The sequence below is a fragment of the Vipera ursinii genome, assembly GCF_947247035.1.
Source record: "Vipera ursinii genome assembly, chromosome: 1".
Classification (NCBI taxonomy): Eukaryota; Metazoa; Chordata; class Lepidosauria; order Squamata; family Viperidae; genus Vipera; species Vipera ursinii.
Genome location: NC_139512.1, coordinates 9,308,779 through 9,335,028, shown reverse-complemented (window position 1 = coordinate 9,335,028; position 26,250 = coordinate 9,308,779). Strand labels below are relative to the sequence as shown.

General features: G+C 46.0%; 1 protein-coding gene across 1 annotated transcript; it reads right to left on the bottom strand.

The window, feature by feature from the left end:
• Nucleotides 1-2,061: 2,061 nt before the first annotated feature.
• Nucleotides 2,062-25,847, bottom strand: CBARP (CACN subunit beta associated regulatory protein; the record flags this gene model as incomplete). Its single annotated transcript, XM_083353397.1, has 9 exons — nt 2,062-3,178; nt 7,801-7,981; nt 10,135-10,336; nt 11,249-11,389; nt 15,875-16,052; nt 17,869-18,034; nt 19,812-19,873; nt 21,729-21,874; nt 25,797-25,847. 9 exons carry the CDS (start codon nt 25,845-25,847, stop codon nt 2,062-2,064), a joined length of 2,244 nt encoding a protein of 747 aa, XP_083209523.1.
• Nucleotides 25,848-26,250: the final 403 nt, after the last annotated feature.

Here is a 26,250-nt window from a genome sequence, read left to right as displayed (position 1 = left end):
CCCCTCAAATGTGGCACTCATCTACAAAATCAATTACACACACACACACACACCAAAAAACAGCTTTGGACCCGCATGATTCAAAAGTGGAGAAACGGAACGCGTCCGTTCTCTTTTTAACCTGACATGTGATTTTTTTAAAAAAAAAACCACTTTGCAAATATCTGAAGCCTAAAGAGAGAGAAAGGAGTAATATTAAAGGTGTGCGTGTGGGTGGGTGGGAATTAAAATTTAAAGATTTAAAGTGGATTTTCTTTTTTACGGATGCTTGGAAGGGGGGGGAAGGATGCTTGGAAGGAGCGGGGGTCAAAAGGAAATGGGAGAGATGAACCTTCTCCCCCCCCCCTGATTTTTTTCCCCCTCACTACTCTGCCACTCTCCAGAAGGATTAAATTAAGAAGACAGGCCAATGAATAAATAAATAAATAATACAGGAAAGGCTCCCCGGCCCAATTAAAGGATGCCACAAAAGGAATACCTGCCCTTGGAAAACACACACACACACCACACACACACCACACACACAGAGAAATAAATAATAATAATCGAAAGCAACACCTGTTTTGCATATAGATGCAGAAGGGGAACTTGTAGAATAGGGAATAATAAAGAACGTGGCATATGCTAGTAACTCTCCTCCCCCGAGCAACAATAATATTCTTCACTACCCCAAAAAAAGGGGTCGCGCAGAGCCCTCTGTGTCTTTTTCAACCAGTCCAGAAAACCAAAAACTGATCCATCGCCCCAAAATGCGATCCGGTCCTTTTTTGCATCAAAGCAGCAAGAAAACCCCCAAAGCAAGCGATAGCCCTGGACCAAAACAGGATGATTGGAAAATGCAGAGTGAACCATGGAAAGGGGGAATATGAAAAAAAATATATGGAACCACGGGGGGGAGGGGAATCCCCCAAGGAACAGCTGGAAAAGTGTGAAACAGGAACCTTCAAAACTGGTAAAAAGGTGTAGGTGGGTGGGAGGGAATGGAAAGAGGGGAAGAGAGAAAGAGAAGGAGAGAGAGAATTGTGCTATTCATCCTTCAAGCAGCGTGCTTTGTTTCGGGGTCCCCTACCAGCCCCCACACACGTCCCCCACCCACCCAGGAATAGGCAGATTCCACCACTCGGAGAAAATGTAAACTCTTCCACGCATCACACCACACAAAAAGACCTCGGTGGAGAAACATCTGCCTGTCCGTCCGTGGGCTGAGAGAGGGGATTCTGCCCCACCTGGAAGGCCCAGCTGACCCCTCCCTCCGCAAAGACCCTTGAGCAAAGATGGCTTTGCTGACGGGGGGGGGGGAGGAGGAGGACAGGTTATTGCTTGTAAAAAACCAGAGAGAGAGTAAGAGAGAGGGGGAGAGAGAGAGAGCTGTGCAAGGAGAACAGTGGAAGGCGCTGAAATTATCTGCTACAACCAGCTCTTAAGAGTGTGAGGTATGTCAGGCCTCCGGTAGATTTGGGGGCTGTTTTCTCTTATTATTATTATTATTATTATTAATTATTATTATTTATCCTCGAGAACGAGCCCCTGAAAACATAAAACTTCCTGGCTGTGCAAGAGATACGCCGACTTTGGCAAAACCTGCTTCAAAATGGGGGAGAGATTCGGTGGGCTCTCCCCCGGTCCCTGCCCCCGGATCTAACCAGAAGGAAGAGAAGGCCCATTCGGCTCCGGTGGACGCCCTGCGCTCTTCAGATGAATCTGAGATGTGCTCCCCCACCACCACCACCTTCTGGGCCCCTGCTGGAAAGACATGGATGGATCCAGCCAAAGGTTCCCCAGGTCCTCGGGGAGGAACTCCGTCTTCTGGCCAGCGAGACAGGGATCTCCGCTGGCCACCTCTTCAGTCCTGGACCTTCTCAACCCTCAAGGGGACCTCCAGGTGGGGCTGCCTGCTACACAGCGGAAGGCTGTCAGAGCAGGAGGGCGTTCCTCGACCTCGCTCCGCGCCCTCGGGCCCTTGGAGCGCCCTGCCTGCCAGCTGGCTGGCAGGCCCTGCATGACATCCCCCAGCCCTGGGGCGAGACAGAGAAAGGGTCATCCGGGTGCATCCCCTTGCCACTACTCGGGGCTGTGCTCAGGGGAAGCCCGGGCGGCCACCACCACCACACACTCTAGACTCTCTCGTGGTTTTTTCAAGTGGGTGAAAAACATGTCCTCCAGCCCCCCCGCGATCTTGTCCAGAAGTTCCGTGCCCAGCCTTGGGCACTGACCGCCTTCGAGGCAGTCCCTGCTGTACAGGTCGGATCCCGTTTTGGCCTCCTCCGGTGGTTCTTCCTCAATCACCTGGATCTTGTCCCCTGTTTCTGCGGTGGGGGAGGCCACTTCCTCATCCCCGGAGCTGACAATGCGAGGCAGGGTGCTGTGGTAGCGCCCTTCCAGGGGGTAGTTAACGCTGTCGCCCCGACGCAAGGGGGTCCGGTGCCTCTCCAGGGCTGTAGGGTAGCGAACGCCGGGGTCGCTGTACTGCTTGGTACGCTGCCACTGCTTCCTCAAATGGGTCCGGGAGCGGTGTTTGGCCCGCAGGGGAGATTCGTCGAATTGGGGGTCGTGGCGGACAAAGGCGTTGAAAAGGGCATCTGTTTTTTCGTCGATGCTGTAGTCCCGGCGAGAGAAGGATTCTCGTGTGGGGAACATCTGCCCGTACGGTGCCCAGAGCAATGGACTGGAAGGGAGGAGACCTCCAATGGCGCCAGCTGCTTCCTCCTCTTCCTGCTCCTCCTCCTCCTCCTCTTCTTCTGGCTTCTGTCCCTCAAAGCTCTCAAAGATGGTGGCCTTGCGTCCAGCGCTGGTGAAGCAGAAACGTTTCTCTGAGGCCGTCTGGTCTTCTCCTACTCGTCCGCTGGGGGCCTCAATGGAGGCGTAGCCACTATCCATCTGCAAGAGTTTACGGGTCCCGACTTCCAACTCAACGCTATCCTGCTTGGGTTTCGCCAAGGACCTGTCCTCTCCAGCTTCAGCCTCATCAGCCAAGGAGGAGGAGAAACTTGGTAGCCCACCACTCGAAGAAACGCTGTCCCCACCATCGCTAGGCGCCGAGTCCTGGTCGTTGCCCTTCTCTGAGGAAACACACTTTTCCAGCGATGCCCGTAGGCTCCAGATGTCATGATAAAGGGGGGTGGGCTGCTGTTCCGATGGCTCGGGTGGGGTGGGGCTGGGTGGTTCGGAAGACTCTAACCTACAGCAGAAACAAAAAAAAATACACTTTGCCTTTAACAACGACACGGTCCTTCTTTCTTTGCACACAGAAGACTGTTCTGTTCCAGCCTACAACCGGCCCTGTTTGTGTGTCAGCGACAACCCCTTTTTCCTTTTTACAGTCAATAGGCTGGAAAAACCCAACCCAAATTTATTTACAGTTCAAACAAAAAAGCAACAGAATATTTCCTTCAATAAATGAATCAAAATATCAGACAAGAGTCAACAAACAAGAGTTAAACAGAAGTATCAAGAACAGACCAGGATTCCCTTAGAATGTCTCCAAACGGTTGCCTTCAGCAACCAGTCCCAAGGCATGGCTTCTCACTGCCTTCTCCTCCTCTGAGTTGCCTCATTGATTTTCTCTGCTCTGCTGGATTCCCTTCTGCTTCTAGTGTCTCTAAACAGATTCAGCTGTGACTCTTCTGAGTCCAACACCTCGTAATCACACAGCTGAGCCTCATGAGGAACATGACTGGAAAGTCCAGGCTGAGAGTCCTGCAGTGCATCAGACACCAAAGGCTCTCCAAACCCCTCCTCCTCCTCCTCTTCCTCAGATTCATCGGACTCAGCTGCTGGGAGCACAGGCTGACACTGAATCACAACAAACACGGAATCAGGACCGGTGTGTCAGACCTGCCCCAAGATGGTCCTTCAGGCAATGAAGACCCATGACTCCTTTCATGTTGAAAGGTATATTTTACTAAAAGCTAAGTGGAACACAGTAAGTCCTCCTGCCAAAGTTCCCTGGTTAACTTTCTCCCATCCAGTTCCTCCTCTTTACTGGTCCCTCTTTGTCCAATTGCATTTGAATCAATTGTTTTGGGAACAATCTCTTCAATGGCGGGCTAGTTGGTGAGCCACTGCATTCCATTTCCAGGGCTTTGACCTTGAGGTGGTATCTCAGGAAGTTACGATTAGTTGTTTGCCTTCTCCCCTCTTGTCCAGCTCCCTCCCCCCATAATTCACGGCAGGCTGGCAGATAGTGAATGCGAAGCTCGAGCGTATGAGGGCAGTTCTGACACAGCGTTTCTTTAAGATGAGTGGACTTCCAACTCCCAGAATTCCCCAACCAGCATTGCTGGCTGGGGAATTCTGGGAGTTGAAGTCCACCAGTCTTAAAGTGGTCAATTTCGAGAAACATTGAACAAGAGAAGGCAAAGTGATTCTTGGTGCATCCTTTCAGTCAGGAGTGTCAAACTGCCGGCCCGCAGGCCGGATACGTCATACCGAAACTGCGTCCACCCCAGCTCCGGCAATGGGGGAAAAGTCGCAATACGTCACGACACGTCACGTGACGTGGCGAGTTTGACACCCCTGCTCTAAGTCAATGACCACACATTGCTTCTTCCTAAGAATTACTTGAAAATTATTCCAATCCCAGAAGATTCATCCATGAAACGATCTATGAAACAACCAAATCTAGTCTACGGAAATTCTCAGTCATCCAGATCATGGTTGTCCCGAAGGTGCTTTTTTCAGGAGGCAACCGGACTTTCTTTTTTCTCTTTGAAGACGTTTTGCTTCTCATCCAAGAAGCTTCTTCAGCTCCGACTGGATAGTGGAGGAAATGGAAAGATTTATACTCCTTGCAGACAGCTGGCCATTTGCCTTCTTTTAGAGGGTCCTTGACGCCACTTGGAGGTTTATCTGTGTCCCCAAAGTCACCTGAGTGGTGCAAATGGGTCCTATCAGTAAGCTCAACAACGGTCTAAAAGAAGGCAAATGGCCAGCTGTCTGCAAGGAACATAAATCCTTCCCCACCATCCAGTCAGAGCTGAAGAAGCTTCTTGGACGAGAAGCGAAACGTCTTCAAAGAAAAACAAGAAAGTCCAGTTGCCTCCTGAAAGAAAAGCACCTTCAGGACAACCAAATCTTAGTGGATTTCTGCTCCTAGGAATCTATGTCTACATCAGTTCTCAGTGTTTGTGCGTCTTTTTCAGGTTGAGGCCTGTGCCTGCTCTTCAAGGCGAGGCTGCCAGGACCAGTGAGATCCAAAGGCAAGATGGCGGTTGCAGCAGTGCTAGTGAAGCCCCGCCCACCCCCTCAATCCTCCTCACCCCTCAGGCGTGGCAAATAGTTAGATGCTGATCCAAGGGAATTGGATCAATCAATCAGAATAGAGCTGGGAGGGACCTCGAAGGTCTTCTAGTCCACAGTTGGGATCAGAAGTGGTGGTTAAGTGAGCCATGCCCGATTTTATGCCATTTTTGGCCACTGTTGTTAATCAAATCTTCCTTGGCACCCAAGTGGTAAAAGAGGGAGTAAAGAAGCAAATAACTTCAGTTGTTAAGTGAATCACACGGTCATTAAGCGAATCTGGCTTCCCTCATTTGACTTTGATATGCTGGAAGACAGCTGGGAAGGTCACGAATGGCCATCAGGAGAGGCCCGGGATGATGCAACCTTGGTAACTTTAGTTGTCAAATGCCCGAATTTTGATCACACATGACTGTGGGGGACGCAATGTCAGTTGCAGGTGCAAGGACTGGCTATAAGTCACTTTTTTCAGTCCCCTTGTAACTCTGAACGGTCACTGAAGGAATAGTTGTAAATAACAACAACAACAATAATAATAAAGATGGAAGGGACCTTGGAGGTCATCTAGCCCAACCCCCTGCTCAGGCAGGAAACCTATACCATTTCAGACAAATGGCAGTCCAGTCTCTTCTTAAAAACTTCCAGTGTTGTAGCATTCACCGCTGTTCCACTGGTTAATTGTTCTAACTGTCAGGAAGTTTCTCCTTAGTTCTAGGTTGCGTTTCTCCTTGATTAGTTTCATCCGTTGCTTCTTGTCCTGCCTTCAGGCGCTTTGGAGAATAGCTTGACTCCCTCTTCTTTGGGGCAGCCCCTGAGATATTGGAAGACTGCTATCATGTCCCCCCTCGTCCTTCTCTTCATTAAACTAGACCTACCCAATTCCAGCAACCGTTTCCTACGTGTTTTAGCCTCCAGTCCCCTGATCATCTTTGTTGCTCTTCTCTGCACTCTTTCCAGAGTCTCAACATCTTTTTTACATCGTGGTGACCAAAACTGGATGCCGTATTCCAAGTGTGGCCTTATCAAGGCCTTGTAAAGTGGTATTAACACTTCACATGACCTTTATTCTATCCCTGGAGGACTACTTGTACTTCCTGTGGTAGCTGCAAAGATACATCATGAGCTTCTCGAAAGCCTTCGGTTCACCACATTGGGTGATCAGAAAGACCATAAGCAGATAGCCTGATCCTGTCAGTCTCTTCTCCCATTTTCATGTTCTTCTGGAGGACCAACTGTCCTACAGAGACAGACTGATTCGGCCTCCCTTTTGAACCAAGAAAGCAGGGTGGGAAGCAGATAATTGCCTCCAAATCTATTTTTAAATTACAAGGTGTTGTTTTTTTTTAAAGACTACATTAGCAAGGAAGAGGCAAAGCATCTGGTCACTACGTTCCTCCATTATTCAGGTTCTTATCCCATAAAACCATCTGGACATTGAAATCACAGCTCCCCAGGTGTAGCACCACAGCTGAGGGAAAGAACCTCTGCGGTATGTAACCGATTTGATCCCGGCATTTTCAGTTATTTAAAAAAAAGGAAAAAAGAAAAATTAGGCAACAGTGATGGGAAACAAAAGTCATTTGGTGAAGTTTTGAAAGAACGGCTGCTGAAGAGAGAGTCTGGTTTAAAATAGCTTCCTCCCATTTAAGCCCATCTATTATTTAGGACAATGAGGGCCGAAATATGGTTTGATGTTTAAAAAAAAGGACCTCAGCAAAATCAACATGGACGGTGAAGGAAAAATTCCTGCTATCAGCAATTAAAAACTCCCTGACTGGAGCTGGTAGGCAGCCATTTTGTAATGGCCCCTCAAAACATCCTCTCAACTCCACCCACAACAAGCCAAGGCAGGTAGCCAAGGACCCCGACCTGTCCTTCAGCTTTTATTCTTTAATTTGAAAATTCCCAAGGCTGAATTCCACAAGAGTATCACCTTCTCCAAGAGGAGGTGCAGGCGGTCCTCGACTTACGACCATTCGTTTTAGCAACCGTTCCAAGTTACAACGGCACTGGGGAAAAAGTGACTTACAACCAGTCCTTGCACTTATGACCGTTACGGCACCACCACCACCACCCCCGCATGTGATTGGGTGCTCGGCAGCCGGCATTTATTTATTTAATTTATCAAATTCACCGGCCCTCCATCTTGTCAATGTATTTACAACGGTTGCGGTGTCCTGGGGTTACGTGATCGCCCGTTTGCAACCTTCCCAGCCGGTTTCTGACAAGCCAACTCAATGAGGAAGGCCAGATTCGCTTAACGACCGGGTGATTCGCTTAACAGCGGCAGTGATTCACTTAGCAACCGTGCAAAAATGGCCGCAAAACTGGGCACAGCTGCATTTAAACAACAGTTGATTTATTTCATTTTATGTATTGTTACATTTATACAGCTCACTTAGCCACAGAAATTCTATCCCCAGTTGTGGTTACGTCTGTTCTGATTTTGTTTTTCCCACTCCAGAGCTGCCAAAGGCTTCTCAATCCTGCTCTTAATTCTCTGGGGTCTCCATCCACTCCACCCCACCCCCACCCCCTTCCCACTTATCTACTGAAAAATACCTGCCGAGAGATAATGTTGGACTGGCCGGAGCAGGAAGGAATGGTCCAGCCACGGGCCGGAAAACCACGTCGTCCGTCCGGGCGATATACTGGATAATGTCTGTCTGGTGAGGATCGCGATCCTGGTCCATGCTTTCACTTGCGGCTCGCTGCCGCTGGAACTGGTGGCGTTTGGGGGACCCTGAATGAAGAGACGGGCGCTGAAGTGTACGTAGGAGTGCTGATTTCTGAAACTTGTCTTGGCATTTTTTTTGGGGGGGGGGAAAGGTGGGAAAATCTGTCCCCTACCTACGAAAATCCCTATACACAGCCATGGAGTTTTTATTGATAAAAGGAGAATAGTTGCCTTTTGAGGTTGAAATGAGGGGGTCCTTGGTGCTCCCTGTGCGTGGTTGGATTTATGCAGATGTTGCATGACCAACTAGGTAACATCCATCAGTGCTGAATCAGAGCTGAAGAAGCTTCTTGGATGAGAAGTGAAATGACGTCCAAGAAAAACAAGAAAGTCCATTTGTGTGGCGAACAAAAAGCACCTTTGGGATATCATCAGCGCTAGTAAGAGCAAACCCCACATTCCCTTCTAGTACTGATGATATTAACTAGTTGGGTCATGAAATGTCTGCAAGAAAACAACCAAGCTCAGAGAGCAACCAGGGACCCCACAGTTCTCCTCCTCCTTCTCCACTCTGCGAAACCCATTCTCTTCTAGCACTGACGATGTTACCTAGTTGGGTCATGAAATGTCTGCAAGAAAACAACCCAGCTCAAAGAGCAACCAGGGACACCCCTCCCCCAAGTGTTTATTCCTTCAATTCAAGCACTGAATTCAGTGAGTCCATTTGTCCTTGCAGTGCAAGATGCTCCTGTTCCACATTTCAGTTTAGGGACCAGCAATCTTTTGGAGAGCATTAAAGGTAGTCCTCAACTTACAAGTGTTTGTTTAGTGACCATTAGAAATTACAACAGTAATGAAAAAAGTGACTTAGGAGCATTTTTCACACTGACGACCGTTGCATCACCCCACGGTCTCATGATCAAAATTCGGATGCTTGGCAACTGGCTCGTACTTATGACGGCTCCCGGGGTCATGTGATCTCCTATTGTGACCTTCTGACAAGCAAAGTCAATGGGGAAGTCGGATTCCCTTAAAAGCTGTGTTACTAACGTAACAACTAGAGTGATTCTCTTCACAAGTGGGGCAAGAAAAGTGATAAAATGGGGCAAACCCTCTTAACAATTGTCTTGCTCAGCAACAAAAATTTTGGGTTCCAAAATTTTGGATGATGATGATGATGATTATTATTATTATTATTATATTGTTGTTATTGTTGCTGTTATTACTATTATATTATTATTATTATTATTAATAATAATAATAATAATAATAATAATAATAATAATAATAATAATAAGTTGGAAGGGACCTTGGAGGTCATCTAGTCCAACCCCCTGCTCAGGCAGAAAATCCTATACCATTTTGGACAAATGGCTGTCCAGTCTCTTCTTAAAAACCTCCAGTGTTGGAGCATTCACAGCTTCTGGAGGCAGGTTGTTCCACTGGTTAGTTGTTCTAACTGTCAGGAAGTTTCTCCTTAGTTCTAGGTTGCTTCTCTCCTATTGTTGTTGTTATTGTTGCTATTATTATTATTATTATTATTATTATTATTATTATTATTATTATTATTATTATTTGGGGATATAATGGGAAATATCACACAATATCACACGACTGAGAAGAGGCAGGATCTTTCTCTGCTTTTTAGGAAATTTTTTCTCTACTTTGAAGTCTTGCCATGCTGGTTCATAGTTGGAAAGATGAGGTTGGACCTGGTGCTCCGAAGAAGTCTCTCTTGCAGCAGCAAGATGGATGGAGTCCTTCCTAGAAGACTTGAAGGACCAGTAAGGACAGATCATCCAGGAGGAATGTCTAGGTCAGTGGGTCCCCAAATTTTTGGATGCCAAGGACCGGTTTCGTGGAAGGTGGTTTTTCCATGGACTGGATGGTGTGTGTGTGGTTTCGCACATTGCCTGGATCCCGCATGTTGCGAAGATGGGACTTAGCTCGCTTCCGCGGCCTGGTTCCTAATGGGCCACGCATTGCCTGTCCATGGTCTGAGGATTGGGGACCCCTGTTTTAGATCAATGTTTCTCAACCTTGGCCACTTGAAGATGTATGGCCTTCAACTCCCAGAATTCCCCAGTCAGCAAAGTTGAAGTCCACACATCTTCAAGTGACCAAGGTTGAGAAACACGGCATTAGATCTTAGGACTCTGACTTGCAGACTTAGGGAAGGCCAGCAACTGCCTCCCCACAAACCCAGCAGAGACACCCACCTCTTGTATCCAGACTGGAGGCCCGCTGGCTGGTTTCCAGTTTCCACTTCTTGATCCTGAAATAGGGGCTCGCTCCTTCCAGGCTAGCGTGACGGCGCAGGCGGGTCAGGAAATGAAGGACGGTGCCCTGGGCAGGTGCTGAGGTGGGGTCCTGTGGAGGAGCTGCGGTGGCTCCTTTAGTGGCCTTGGCTGCACTGCCAGACTGTGTGAAAGGAGAACAGGAAAGGGTTAATCGTGGCCCAGTGCCGTGCACATGCCAATAAAGGCAGTCCTCAGCGTACGACCACAGTTAGAACCAACATTTCTGTCACTAACCAAGGCAGTTGGTAAGAGAGTTGCACCCAATTTTACGAACATTTCTTGCCCTGGTTGCTCAGCGAATGTCAACATCCAGCTCAAGAATCCAAATAAAACTCCATTCCGTTCATTCCATTTCTGAAAAGCTTACTGTTTATTGAATACCCTTCACGGTTATGTCGAAGCAAAACTAACTCTGAGGTTCCAACCCCAATTCCTAGACTAAAACAATCATTTTCCCAGCCAAGTCCCCAATGTCTTATGTACTCCAGATCAACAAGTTCACTTTCTTATGGGAACCGTCTGCTTCAAATCCACACCTGTTCTGGTGTCCTTGACAAGGCTTCAGGCTCTCGTGGCTTTCGGCTGAATCGAAGAAGTTTCCTTTCTCCATCTAACCCACTTGGAAAGTAACAACTTCCCCCCAATCTAAAGGCAGGTTGAAACGCAGAGCCACATAACTGCCAAAGTTTCATCCTTGACAGTGAATCACTGCAGTTGTTCAGTTATTAACACGGTTGTTAAGTGAATCTCACTTCCCACTGATTTTGCTTGTTAGAAGGTCGCAAAAAAGTGATCGCATGACCCTGGGACACAGCAACCGTCCTAAATACATGCCAGTTACCAAAGGTCTAAATTTTGATCATGTGACCATGGGGACACTAAAACAGTCGTTGAGTGTGCAAAACGGTCATGTCACTTTTTTTTCAGTGCTGTTGTAACTTCATGGGTCACTAAATGAATCGTTATAAGTCAAGGACTACCTGTATGCACAATTTATACAGCTCGCTTTTTGCACTCTAATGGGTTCACCTACCGCAACTCCCTCGCCCGAGTCGGAGGAAACAGAGGAAGCAGCTTCAACACTGGAGTTAAAAGTGTCCCCTGGTAGTGTTGAACTCGAACACAGACCCCCATGGCCAGTCAACGCTGTCTTGGGCAGGGGGCTTCCAGTTGGCTGTTGAGAAGGAGAAAGAGGAGGATGAGGAAGCAGAAGACAAGTACAACCCAGTAACCCGGCTTTTTGGCCGTTTGCTGGGCAAAGTGTCTGCTATCTTAACTCTCTGTTGGAAACACAATAAACTTATATTAATTATTTTCTTACATAAAGCTCCTAGTGGCCGCCATTACATATACAAGCAGTCCTCCACTTACAACATTTCATTTAGTGACCGTTCAAAGTTACAACAGCACTGAAAAAAGGGACTTATGGCTTTTTTTTCACACTGACAACCGTTGCAGCATCCCCGTGGTCATTTGATTAAAATTCGAATGCTTGGCAACTGACTCCTATTGATGACGGTCGCCCTTTTGAGACCTTTCCACAAGCAAAGTCAGCTCCGGATGGCGCCTGATCTCCGCTCCTTCCGGCGCAATCTTAAAACCCATCTTTTTGAACAAGCTGGCCTGGCCTGATGGATGGGGTTGGATTTTATAAATTGGTTTTAACTTTTAATCTGTATTAATTTATTACGGGCATTGTTGTTTAATTACTTTTTAATAATTTTTAATTTTTGTATCTTGTTTTTATTATGTATTGCCCTGTTCACCGCCCTGAGTCCTTCGGGAGAAGGGCGGTATACAAATTAAAATAATAATAATAATAATAATAATAACTGTGACAAAAAAGATCATAAAATGGGGCAAAATTCATTTACAATGCCTTGGGAAGGCCGCACTTGGAATACGGCATCCAATTTTGTTAACCACGATGTAAAAAAGATGTTGAGATGCTAGAAAGAGGGCAGAGAAGAGCAACAAAGATGATCAGGGGTCTGGAGGCTAAAACATATGAATAACGATTGGTGGAATCGGGTATGTGTAGTTTAATGAAGAGAAGGACGAGGGGAGACATGATAGCAGTCTTCCAATATCTCAGGGGCTGCCCCAAAGAAGAGGGAGTCAAGCTATTCTGCAAAGCACCTGAAGGCAGGACAAGAAGCAACGGATGGAAACTAACCAAAGAGAGAATCAACCTGGAACTAAGGGGAAATTTCCTGACTGTTAGAAAATTAACCAGTAAAACAACCTGCCTCCAGAAGCGGTGAATGCTCCAACACTGGAAGTCTTTGAGAAGAGACTGGACAGCCATTTGCCTGAAATGGTATAGGGTTTCCTGCCTGAGCAGGGGGTTGATGATCTCCAAAGTACCTTCCAAGTTTATTATTATTATTATTATTATTAGTAGTAGTAGTAGTAGTAGTAGTAGTATTGTTTCACTTAGCAACAAAAAATTTTGCGCTTCATTGTAGTCATAAGTCGAGAACTACCTGTACATATATGGCCATCTTCTTTCCAAGAACTAAGATATGCAGAAGATCTAGAGAAGTTTCCTACAGAATCAAAAAATATCTACCTATAATAATTTACTATAGAGTGACTTTGGGTAGTGAGATGGGCAGGATATAAATTTTTATTTATTATTATTATTATTATTATTATTATTATTATTATTATTATTATTATTATTATTATTATTATTATTGATATCTAAAGGACATATTGCAGCCCACTTCCCCTGGTTTGTAAGATTCTAATCTACGGGTTTCTATGAAACTCAGAAAGTAGATTTCTTCCCTTTAAGAGACATCAGTAACTGCTGAAATGAGAATTTTAGGTGTTCTGTCTCAATTTGAATACATTTCCAATATTCACGGTTGGCTGCTGTGAAAGGTTTCAGACGACATGAAAAATGGGATTCAAACTTTTATGGGAAATTTAGATATTCCATTAACTATTTTGTAACAGCTTTCCTAACCCGACCTAACCCCCGATCTATCAGAATTATAATATCAGTAATAGCCAGTCAACGTGTCCTACCTAGCTGACTGGAGACCGTGGGGACTTGGGATGCCGCCACAACTGAAGGGCACCAGATAGAAAAATAGATGGTTCAGAGAGAGAGAGAGAGAATCCTCCTGTCTAAATTTATTTACTTATATACAAATTAAAGATTGATCCATCTCTCATCCAATTCTCTCTCATTTCTCATCCATCATTGTTTCTCTCTCTTTATCATATCATTATCTCTCTATTGATCATTATTTATCGTTTCACTCTGTTATCACTGTTGATCATTTTATCATCTATCATTATCTATCTTTCTATTGATCATTATCATCTATCATCTATCATTTATCTATCATCTATCATTTATCTATCTATTATCTATCATTTATCTATTATCTATTATCTATTATATATCTATTTTCTGTCTACCATCTATCTGTGTTTATCTATTATCTATCCATTATCTATCTATCTATCTATCTATCTATCTATCTATCTATCTATCTATCAATCATCTATCTATCTATCTGTCTATCATCTATCATCTATCATCTATCATCTATCTATCATCTATCTACCATCTATCTGTGTTTATCTATCTATCTCTCTATCTATCTCTCTATCTATCTATCTATCTATCTATCTATCTATCTATCTATCTATCTATCATCTATCATCTATTGTCTCTACTGATATTATCATTACTAATGTCTATGGAGATTCTCAATTCTAGGTTACAGTTATGGTTATTCCAAAAGGCAACTGTTCATTTTTTTCTTTGAAAACATTTTGTTTCTCATCCAAGAAGCTTCATTAGAACTGAAAAAGCTTCTTGGATGAGAAGTGAAACTTTTTCAAGGAAAAAAACAACCAAGAAAACCCAGTTGCCTTTCGGGAAAAAGCACCTTTGGAGAACATCTATCATTATCTTTGGTCTATCATTATCTATATACGTTTGTATATATCTATGTGTGTATAATTATCTTTCTCACTCTCTCTATCACTCTATTATTATCTGCATCATCTCTCTATCTGCCTACCTACCATTATCTCTTTATCTCTCTGCCTATCTAGCGCCTCTCTGCCTGCCTATCTACATATCTACCAATCGGTCTAATTTATCAATATAGCATGCAGCTCTCTGGGCCAGGGGTCCCCAACCCCCAGTCCGTGGATCAGTACCGGGACATGGCATGCCAGCAACCGGTCCGCACAAACTGTTGTGATTCAGGGTCAGCCTGTGGGTTCGGCAGTTGGGTCGGACGACTCAGAGGAGGAGGGGGGTGTTGAAGAGCTTGCTGAGGGGGTTGAAGAGCTTGCTGATGAGAGCCCTCAGCCAGGCCCCTCCCACCTGGTCACGACGGAGACCCAGCTGTGTGAGCCTGACAGCATGGATGAAGATGACCCACAGCTGGCCCTGTTCAAGGACGCCCGATGCAGGAGGCAGTCAATCAGGAGTAAACAGAAGAAGGCAATGGGGCACCTCGGAAGGAGGCAGAGAGAAGCCACGCCCTGAACTGTATAAAAGGGGAATGCGTGGGAGGGCTGGTTTGCTGAAGGCAACCGCTTGAATAGCTCCTGTTTCATGGTTCGTGTCTTGTTTGCTTTTGTATCCATAAATTTGGTAGGCTTAGTTCCAGCCTCTTGCCTTCTTGTAAAAGGGGTTGTCCCTGCCTTTTCTGCAGGGCCGGTAGCAGGCTGGTACAGAACACAAACAAGCAAAGCCCCATCCATGAGATGCAGGCGGCACACAAAACCATGCACCCTCCGGTCTGTGGAAAAATCTCTGTCCACAGAACCAGTCCCTGGTGCCCAAAAGGTTGAGGGTGGGGGTGGGGAAGGAAACTGTTGACATTATTACTCCTTTCTGTAAGATGCCTTGGAAAGCTTTGGCACTTAAAGGTGTCTACAAAATGTTTTACATAAATTAAATAACTAATTGAAAATGGAGCTGTCAAATTCTGAATTTTGGAAGTACAAATGGTATGTTTAGTCGAGTTAATGAAAGACCAAACAGCTCGGTTGGTGCAACCCACTTATTTTGATTAGTGTTAACCTTGGCTACCTTTACTGTGGCTTCACTTAAGTCTGCAAATTGAGGCCCTTTGGCATGTTTCATTGTGTAACCCCAGAAAACAGACTAATCCACTAACCAAGTTATGTTGGTTGTGTGAAGACAAACTCATTTGTTGATTTATTCAAATTTGGAAAACGAATTTATATATTTTTTTAAAACACCGGAATAGAACAATGTTTTCTCAGCCTTGGTCCCTGGAAGATGGGTGGACTTCAACTCCCAGAATCTCCTGGCTGGAGGATTCTGGGAGCTGAAGTCCACACCTCTTCCAGGGACGAAGACTGAGAAACGCTGGAATAGAATGATCTAGAACACCCTTGGAGGGGCTTTCTCCTATTGATTCCCCCCAGCCCGATTCGGTTCCACCCCCATACCCTGAAGCAGGGGTAGGCAACCTTGGCTCTTTTATGACTTGTGGACTTCAACTCCCAGAATTCCTGAGCCAGCCATGCTGAGGGGAAAGGGAGAGGTTTCCAAGCTGAGCCATGCTGGCTCAGGAATTCTGGGAGTTGAAGTCCACGAGTCATAAAAGAGCCAAGGTTGCCTACCCCTGCCCTGGAGGAATAAGGGACTCACTTGGAAGATGGCAAGGCTCGGCTTGACCGGTGGGAGGCGTGGAGTCATCATCATGCTGTTCTCGTTGGATTCGCACTCGTGGATGGTGATGATTTTGAGGGCAGCCGAGGGTGGCAGGGGCAGATGGCTGAGGCGGGCATTCTTCAAATGGTGGAAATCACCCTCAGTCAGAGTGTACCTACCGGGAAAAGCAGAAAAAGCCACAATGAAGCAGGAAGCACAAAGTCATCTTAACACATCCCACATTTTACTTCTAGAGAAAAGGAAGTGTACAGGGAGTCCTCGACTTACGACCACAACTGAGCCTCAAATTTCCACTGCTAAGAAAGACAGTTAAGCGAGTTTTGCCCCGATTTACCACCTTTGTTGCCACAGTTTGCTAAGCGAATTGCTGAAGTGAAAGTCAGTCAAGTGGTCGTTAAGCAAATCTGGCTTTCCCCGTTGACTTTGCTTGTCGGAAGCCATCCAGGAAGGTTACACATGGTGATCACGTGACCTCGGGACAGGGCAACTGTCATAAATACACACCAGTGGCCAAGCCCCTGTGTTTTGATCATGTGACCCTGGGGAATGTTGCAACGGTTGTTAAGTGTGAAACATGGTCATCTCACTTTTTCAGTCAGTTGCAACTACAGTCCTGGTCCCTCTTTCGACACAGAAGCTCATTGGCTGATTTGGGACCAGTCCCTCCCGCTCACTCCAAGAGCCAATCAGCTGAAATTGAGAAGGTGCTGGACTAGGCGTGGGGAGATTCTAGTTCTAGTCGCTCCTTAGACACAGAAGCTCTTTGGTTGACTTTAGCCCCATCTCTCCCTCTCAGTTCAACAGCCAATCGGATGTAGATCAGGGAGACCCGGGTTCTAGTCTGCCCTGAGCCATAGAAACCCTCACCTTTCTCCCAGCTCAACCTTACAGGGCCCTTTGTTCTTGTGAGAATAAGGGGAAAGGACATTATCTGGAAGTTTTGAAGAAGAACTGGGATATAAACCTATTGTTGCTATTATTACTACTTACCACTATACAGTAGTACTACTAATAACAATGCTATTTCTCAAAAGTAAGGGGAGACTTTTTCAGACTAAGCAAAAGAGAGCTGAATATCTCTCCCCAGCCTACTTCCTCAATGAAAGACCACAACCATCCTACGTTGCATCACATAGTATCAAGATAATGAGAAGTGCTAGTACTGCTTGTAATTTTTTTGGTAAGACCACACTTGGAATACTGCGTCCAGTTTTGGTCACCACAATGCAAAAAAGATGTTGAAACTCTAGAAAGAGGGCAGAGAAGAGCAACAAGGATGATTAGGGGGCTGGAAGCTAAAATATATAAATAACGGTTGCTGGAATTGGGAATGTCTAGTTTAATGAAGAGAAGGACAAGGGGAGACGTGATAGCAGTCTTCCAGTATCTCAGGGGCTTCCCCAAAGAAGAGGGAGTCAAGTTATTCTCCAAAGCACCTGAAGGCAGGACAAGAAGCAGCGGATGGAAACTAACCAAAGAGAGAAGTAACCTAGAACTAAGGAGAAACTTCCTAACAGAACAATTAACCAGTGGAACAACCTGCCTCCAGAAGCGGTGAATGCTCCAACACTGGAAGTTTTTAAGGAAAGACTGGACAACCATTTGTCTGAAATGGTATAGGGTTTCTTGCCTGAGCAGGGGGTTGGAATAGAACAGGGTTGGAATAGAACACAACCCCTGGCCTGTGGACTAGTATTGGGCCATGGCATGCCAGCAACTGGTCCACACAAACAAGCAAAACCCCATCCGCAAGATGCAGGCATCACACAAAACCACGCACCCTCCGGTCTGCGGAAAAACCTCTCTCTACGGAACCGGTGGTCCCTGGTGCCCAAAAGGTTGGGAACCTCTGGACTAGAAGACCTCTACTTCTTTTATTCTAATATTCAGCTCCCTCTCCTGCCTTCCAGATGTGGAACCTCCAATTCCCAGCCCAGCCTACCAGTTCCTCATCAAACCTCAAAACTCACCTCCTTCCTTTCTCCTGCGTTTTCTTGCTCTGCTCAAACAGGGCAGCTTCATTAAAAGACACCCGCCGCCCCGTGGCACTCCCAGAAGACAGGAACCGTTCACTCTCCGCATCTCGGTAGCTGGAGCTGGACATGCACTCGGGGTCATCCACTTTAATGGTGATGTCTAAGGGGGGGGCGAAGGAAAAGAGAGTGGAGGGATGAAACACAGGTCATCTTTTTCTTACAACCCCAATTGAGCCCAAAATTCCCACTGCTAAGTGGGACAATTGTGAAGTGAATTTTGCCCCATTTTATGACCTTTCTTGCCACAGGGACTCACTGCAGTTAAATGAGTAACGTGGGTTGTAAAGTGAATCTGGATTCCCCCACTGACTTCGCTTGTCAGAAGGTCCCAAAAGGGGATTACATGACCCACCCCCCCTGGGGACAATGCAAAACCTCCAATCCTTTCGCCGCGGCCTCAAAACACACCTGTTCCACCAGGCTGACCTAGACTGACAGGCATTTTAATTAATTTATATTTAGTATTTTTAATTCATTTTTTAAATTGTCTAATTTTTTTATTGCACTGATGTTCTCCATTTCATTTTATCTTGATTTATGTACTTATTATATGTTTTGTTGTTAGCCGCCCTGAGTCCTTCGGGAGATAGGGCGGGATATAAATCCCATCAATAAATAAAATAAATAAATAAATAAATACGAGTCAGTTGTCAAGCATATGAATTTTGATCACATGACCACAAGGATGCCAGTTGTAAGTGTGAAACACGGTCACGAGTCCCTTTTTCCAGTGCTGTTGTTGCTTTGAACTGTCACTAAATGAAGGGTTATTAAGGCCGAGGGCGGCCTTTATACAGGTAGTTCTCAAGTTAATAATAATAATAAAGTTGGAAGGGACCTTGGAGGTCATCTAGTACAACCTCCTGCTCAGGCAGGAAACCCTATACCAGAGGTAGGCAACCTTGGCTCTTTTATGACTCGTGGACTTCAACTCCCAGAATACCTGAGTCAGCTATGCTGAGGGGGAAGGGAGAGGTTTCCAAGCTGAGCCATGCTGCCTCAGGAATTCTGGGAGTTGAAGTCCACGAGTCATAAAAGAGCCAAGGTTGCCTACCCCTGCCTATACCATTTAGAGACAAATGGGTGTCTAGTCTCTTCTTAAAAACTTCCAGTGTTGGAGCATTCACCACTTCTGTAGGCAAGTTATTCCACTTATGCCTGGTTGCTTAGCAACCATTTGAAGGTACAACTGGCCTATTTGTATGACAATTCAAAGTTCCAAAGATTGGTGGGGGGGCTTCTTCTAGTCACATGACTAAACTTCAGTTGCTTGGCAACCAGGCTGCATGTTTTTTTTGGCTCTTTGCAGTGTCCCCTGGTCATGAGATCACCTTTTACAATGCTTTTACTGAAAAATCAACATTTACTCCCAGTTTTGGGCAAAACCACGTCCATAGCGAATCATGGGTTCATTTAACAACGATGTTACCCTCTTCAGGACTGCTGCTGCAAAAAAAAAAAAGGTCATAAAATCAGGCCCATCGCACAACCGACTGATTTTATGACCATCACAACTTATGATTGTGAGGGGCAGACTCCATTATTTTTATTTTTTATTTTATTTATTTTAATTCCATTTATATCCCGCCCTTCTCTGAAGACTCAGGGCGGCTTACAAGCTTAGCAGTTACGGTTGTAATTCGAGGACTATCTGTATATCCCCGAAAAACTGTTTTAATTCCCAGATTCATCAGTTTAACAATAAGGAACGCCTCTGATAGAATCTGAACTGATGTTGTGGCTTGCTGGCACTCTGTAGGACACAAAAGAGAACATTAGTCTCAAACTTCCTAACTTCCTTTTCTTACTCTTTGGCCAAGAGTGATTTAAATCAGATTTCTTACTTGAACAAAGAGGGTTGGTCTTAATGCCCTCACCTTGTGCCGGCTGTGAGTCATCCAGATAGGTTGTGTTTGTTTTTTCTGGGTCATCGCTGGCTCTGGAAATAGGAAAAAAGGTGATATATGTAGATATTAGAAACGCATGCACAAATCCGTCCCTCTTTGAACAGCTCAAGAGAAGCATCGAAATACAGGCTGTCCTCGGCTTACGACCGCAACTGAGCCCCAAATTTATTTTGCTAAGTGAGACACTTGTGAAGTAGGTTTTGCCCCATTTTACGACCTTTCTTGCCCCAGTTGTTAACCGAATCCCTGTATTTGTCAAGCCAGTAACATGGTTGTTAAATGAATCTGGTTTCCCCAATGGCTTTGCATGTCAGAAGGTTGCAAAAGGGGGATCACATGATCCAGGGACGCTGCGATGGTCACAAACATGAATCAGTTGCCAAGCGTCTGAATTTTGATCGCGGTCATAAGTCACTTTGCCAGTGCCGTTGTAACTTGGAACGGTCACCAAGTGGATTGTTCTAAGTTGAGGACTACCTGTAGCAAACACCATGGTCATTAAGTGAATCCATTGTTTATTATGGAGTGTTTTTCCCCCCCAGAAACTAGAAGTAAACACTGGTTTCTGGCAAAAATTTGATAAATTGCAGTCATGTGACCATGAGATGCTGCAGACAGGTATGAATGAGGGCCGGTTGCTAAGCACTCAAAGTGTGGTCATGTGACTGTGGCTGTCAGAGCTTCAAATCCAGGTTGTGAGTAACTTTTTCAGGAACTGAAAAGTGATAAATCAAGGACTATCTGTATTTAGCACTACCCCTTTCATTTTTTCCCCCTTCAACCTGAGTGGGAGGGGCTGGCTGAGGAATTCTGGGAGTTGAAGTCCACAAGTCATAAAAGGGCCACGTTTGAAGACCCCTGGGCTAGAACCTGGGTCTCTCCCCTCCTCGTCCAGCCCCTTCCCCACTAGACCTGATTGGCTCTTGAGCAGAGAGGGAGGGGACTGACCTAAAGTCAGCCAATGAACTGCTGTGGCTGAGTGGGGGGAGTCAAACCCTGGTCTCCTCCTTCCTAGTGCCACCCCTTCCCCACTGATTGGCTCTTGGGATGAAAGGGAGGGACTGGCCCGCATTCAGCCAATGAGCTTCTGTGGCTGAGAACCCAAGTCTCCCTACTCTTATGCCAGACCTTCTCCACTACTAGTCCATCCTGGGAAGCCCTTAATTATGGGTTTCCTTGCAGAACTAAGATAATACTTCAGCCAATCAGAAACTTGGGAATAGAGTTAATTTATCATGAGAGCCAGTTCTGTGTAATGGATGACAGTGCTGGGCTTAGAAACCAGAAGAGCTGAGTTCTAACCCTCCCCTAGGCATAGAGGTTGGTTGGGTGACTTCAGGCCAATTTCTCTCTCTTAACCCAACCCACTTCACAGGGCTGTGATTGTGGGTAAACTGTGCTGCACTTGAATGGCTCCTGAGCTGAGAGGGACAATGAAATTTTGCAACAGAGAGGAAGGAAGGAAAGGAAGGAAGGAAGGAAGGAAGGAAGGATGGAAGGAAGGAAGGAAGGAAGGGAGGGAGGGAGGGAGGAAGGAAGGAAGCTTTAATAGTTTTAGGGAAGTTTTTTCACCCTGTCCCTTCTGGCTCTGCTTGTTTGCAGTTCCCAAACTTGTTAGCCAGCCTGGCTGCAGATTCTTGCAATGTTGCTCCCAATACATCAGAATGGCCCCTTCATAGAGAAGGAGGCCACTCCCAGCCAGTCATTTAAAACACGATCTATATCAGGGGTCTTCAAACTTGGCCCTTTCATGACTTCTGGACTTCAACTCCCAGAATTCCTCAAGTCATAAAAGGGCCAGGTTTGAAGAGCCCCTGATCTATATCCTACCCCAAACAGACCCTCCCCGTGCCCACGGATCCCCTAGCCTTCCATTCCCGTTCATACCTGGCGTGCCTTCGGTCTGTTTTGCAGCAGCGCCGGCAGACGATCAGGATGCCAAACAGCAGCACCAAGGTGCCCCCGATAAAGATAGAAAGAAGCACCAGAAGTAACACATAACCGTCCTGGGGGCTCACTTCGCCCGGCACCGTCTGGGAGAAATGGGGAGGTGAAGGGGATGGTGGGGAATGGGGGACAAGAAAAAAAGGAGGAGAAATAAATCCATTGTTTGTTTGTTTACTTCTCTTTGCAAAAATCATAAGGTTTGTCAGAAGCGGATTGCCTTTCGAAGCAGCTGGAAGGCTTGCAAAAGATTTGCAAGGTTCTGCAACATATAGGAGTCCTCGACTTACGACCACAATTGAGCCCAACATTTCTGTTGCTAAGCAAGACATTTGTTGAGTGAATTTTGCCCCGTTTCACGATCTTTCTTTCCACAGCGAGTCAGTACAATTCTTAAGTTAGTAACACAATTAAGTGAATCCAGCTTTCCCATTGACTTTGCTCGTCAGAAGGTCGCAAAAGGGGATCACGTGAACCCCGGGACACCGCGACCGTCATAAATATGAATCAGTGGCCAAGCTGAATCGAATGTCAGTCTGAATTTTGATCACATGACCACGGGGATGCTGCGGTGCTTGTAAGTATGAAAAACAGTCATAAGTCACTTTTTTCAGTGCTCTTGTAACTTTGAATGGTCACTAAATGAGGCGTCGTAAGTCGGGGACTACCTGTACAGAAAAAAAACTTCAGTAACTAAAAAATTGGAGAATTTTAAGGGAGATATATCTTTCTCAAGCAATGTCGGAGAAACCAATCAAATTGCTTCAATTGTAAACACAAAATCAAACATCCAAGCACAGTAGCAGTCAAACTTAAATTACTCAAATGTTTGGGACAAAAGACACAGGAATGATAGTGCTGTGATGCCCTCTCTGAAGATTGCTAGAGGCATTCCTCTGTCCTCCTCTGTCTCCTGAATGGAGTAAGCATTGAGTTTCGACCTACAATGGCTAGATTCCGACAACAAAATAAGCTTGGATTGCAGATGTTTAATGCAACATGAAATCATGGTCAGCAGTCTCAGGATGCCCCAAAGGGGCCAGAAAACCTCCAAGCGTGAAGTCCCATTTTTCATTCTTGCTCAAATTAAACTTTGTTGAAGGGATGGTAAGAACCACTAATAGCCCAGATCAAATAGAATATACAATAAAAGAATTGGAAGGGACCTTGGAGGTCTCCAATCCAACACTCCCTGCTCAACCCTATACCATTTCAGACAAATGATTGTCCAATCTGTTCTTAAAAAGCCTCCAGGGATGGAGCACCCACACTTCTAGAGGCAAGTCGTTCCACTGGTTAATTGTTCTCACTGTCAGGAAATTTCTCCTTAGTTCTAGGTTGCTTCTCTCCTTGTTTCCATCTATTGCAGGGGGGTCAAACTCACAACATCAGGTGTCGTGACTTTTTTTGCCATTGCTGGCAATGGGGTGGGTGCGGTTTCGGTATGATGCAATTGGCCTGCGGGCCGGCAGTTTGACACCCCTGATCTATTGCTTCTTGTTCTGCGCTCAGTTGTTTTGGAAAATAGGTTGCCACTCTCTGTGTGTGTGTGTGTGTGTGTCTGTGTGTGTGTGTCTGTGTGACTGCTCCTCAAATACTGGAACACCGCTATCATATCATCCCTAAACGTCATGTCATGCCTAAAATGGAAAATGTGTGAGTCCAAACACCTTCAAATTGCTAAAACACTGTTTTAGGTTATATGATGTTTGGAACAGAGTCATCCTTTGTTCCATCTCCACCCAAACAAGCATTGTTTCCCTCCTTAATTTTGAGTTCTTCAGAAAATGGAAGAGCCTTTTCTAATCCGGAAATATTGGAAATCGAAATACTTTGATCCCACCCTTCCCAGGCTCCAATGCCCAAACTCTTGATTCTGCTAGCCAGGTTTCCAAAGTCCCCAGCAGAAGCTGAGTCAAATACCTAGCCATCAAAGGCTATGGTAAAGTATTCCCCCATGTGAGAATCTTCTGTTCAAGCTTGGCAATCAACTAGTCCTCAGCAGGTGCAGGAATATTGAACTACATAAGACAGGGGGGTCTTCAAACTTGGCCCTTTTATGACTTGTGGACTTCAACTCCCAGAATTCCTCAGCCAGCGATGCTGAGGGCCACGTTTGAAGACCCCTGTCCTTGACTTACAAGTTCATTTAGTGATTGTTCCAAGTTTTACAACGGCACTGAAAAAAGCGACTTGCGTCGATTTTCCAACACTTATGACTGTTGCAGCACCCCCAGGGTCACGTGATCGAAACTCCAATGCTTGCCAACTGACTCATGTTTATGTTTGCAGGGTTCCGGATGTCACGTGATCCCCTTTTGCGACCTTCTGACAAGCCAAGTCCACGGGGAAGCCAGGATCACTTAACAACCCATTTAAGAACTGCAGTGATTCACTTAACAACTGTGGCGAGAAAAGTCGTAAAACGGGGCGAAACTCACTGAACACACGCGTCTCCTTTAACATAAATTTTGAGCTCAGTTGCGCTCGTTAAGTTGAGGACCACCTGTAAACCCTCAGTGAAGTCTATTAAAAGTTATCAGAAGACCGAAGAGACAAAATTCTGTTCCTCCCCACTGGATGAGTTAAGAATGGCGGTTGCCAAGATATAAGAGAGTTTTTCTGTGTTGGAAAAATGATAACCCTCTCTGTGGGAGGAGAAACAGCTGACAGCGGAGTCCGTAGGCAGCTGCCTTGTAACCAGGTTAGGTTCTCTGGCCTGGCTGCTCGTCAGCTGCCATGTTGGCTAAGCATTTGGGATCCCGAGACATTCTGACACGTCCTTTATTTTGGCAGAGCAGGGTGAAACCAGCCCCTAACCATGATCCTTTTTGAAATGGGGAAGATTGTCAGAGGTGGGGGCCAAGATTTTCATTGTGCAAAGCAAGTTCTCTGACCATTCAGGTTTTCCCCATGGAGAAGGGGAAAACTTCTGCTGTACAATTTGGGCATTTGTGGGTGGGTGGGGGAATGGGTCTGTCCTCTCCTAAACAGCTGAGCAAGCTTCTTCAGCCTGGCACTCAGACAGCTGACTCTAAGCCCTGCATCCCCCTTTCTTGCGCTCCAATCTTCTGAATCCAGAATCCTGACTTAAGCCCACTATTGGGGTCCTTGGTGCTCTCTGAGCCTGGCTGTTTTCTTGTAGACATTTCATGACCCAACTAGGTAACGTCATCAATGCTAGAAGGGAATGGGGTTTGCAGAGTAGTGGAGGAAGAGGAGGATTGTGGGGTCCTTGTTGTTCCCTGAACTTGGTTGTTTCCTTGCAGACATTTCATGACCCTAATAGGTAACCTCATCCGTGCTCGGAGGACATCGCTCCATGCTCAGAGAGCACCAAGGACCCCACAGTTCATCCCTGAGCTACAAATATTCTCATCTATTGGTACTTAAGCTAACTCTGGGTCCACAGAGCTGAACCCCCTCAGGGTCTTTTATATTTAGGCAATTGAAAACGTCTCCAATCTGGCCTGCCCAGAGATACTGGATCACAGATACCATTATTTTCCAGTGCTCCCCTGAAACCCAAATGTTATACAAGGCCAGGCGATCTAGCACCTTCCAGAAGTTTTCAACTCCCTTCAACCTCCTCCAGGATGGCCAAGAACGAAGTCCAACTAGAGACGAGCCGCAAAGAGGAAAGGAAAAAAACAACAACACTCGGTGCACGCTCAGAGGAGCTGCGATTTTGTTTGAATGAAAGCATTTCCCTGCATCTGTCCCAGTGGGGAGGGTGAGGAGACCAACACGTGTCTAGGTAATAAGACCTCCAACCTACAGGAGCATGCATTCAGACAAGCACGTGCACACAGGAGTTGGGGGGGAAAAAACAACACATGCTGCCCAAACTTGCTAATAGGGATCTCTCATCTCCCAAGTTCCAAAAAAAGAAAAGAAGCAATAGAGGAAGGGGACGGGGACGGGGGGGGGGGAGAAGGAGAGAGAGCATGTTTTCCCCTCACCACCACAAAGGAAGCCATTCCCACGGAGGCCCGGCCTCTGCACACTCACCGTCACACCTTCAGTTGTCGTATTTGCCCATGAAGTAAACGCATCGCTCATTGTCTGTGGCCAGAGTAGACGGTCTCTTCCAAGCTGGGCATACAAATCAAAAACTACTTGGGTTTTTTTTAAAAAAAAATTAAGAAGAGTGGAAAGCAGATGTATGTAAGCCTTTCAAAATGGGCTGAAGAGGAGGAGGAGGAGGAAGAGGAGGAGGAGGAGGAGGAGGAGGAGGAACAATTACACTGCAGTCTTTTTCTCCTTTTTTTTCCTTTCCCTCTCTCTCCCCGCAGCTTTTATCCCTGCTTCTCGCTCCGTTCTCTCCTGCAGCTCACATGTTTGGGGGGAAAGAGAGGCACCACGGTTGGCTCAACTCACAACATCTTCACATCTCTCGTCTTCCGGTGGCGGAGATGGACCAGCGCCTCTCCCTCTCCTCTTCTTCCTTTTCCGTGGCTGGAGC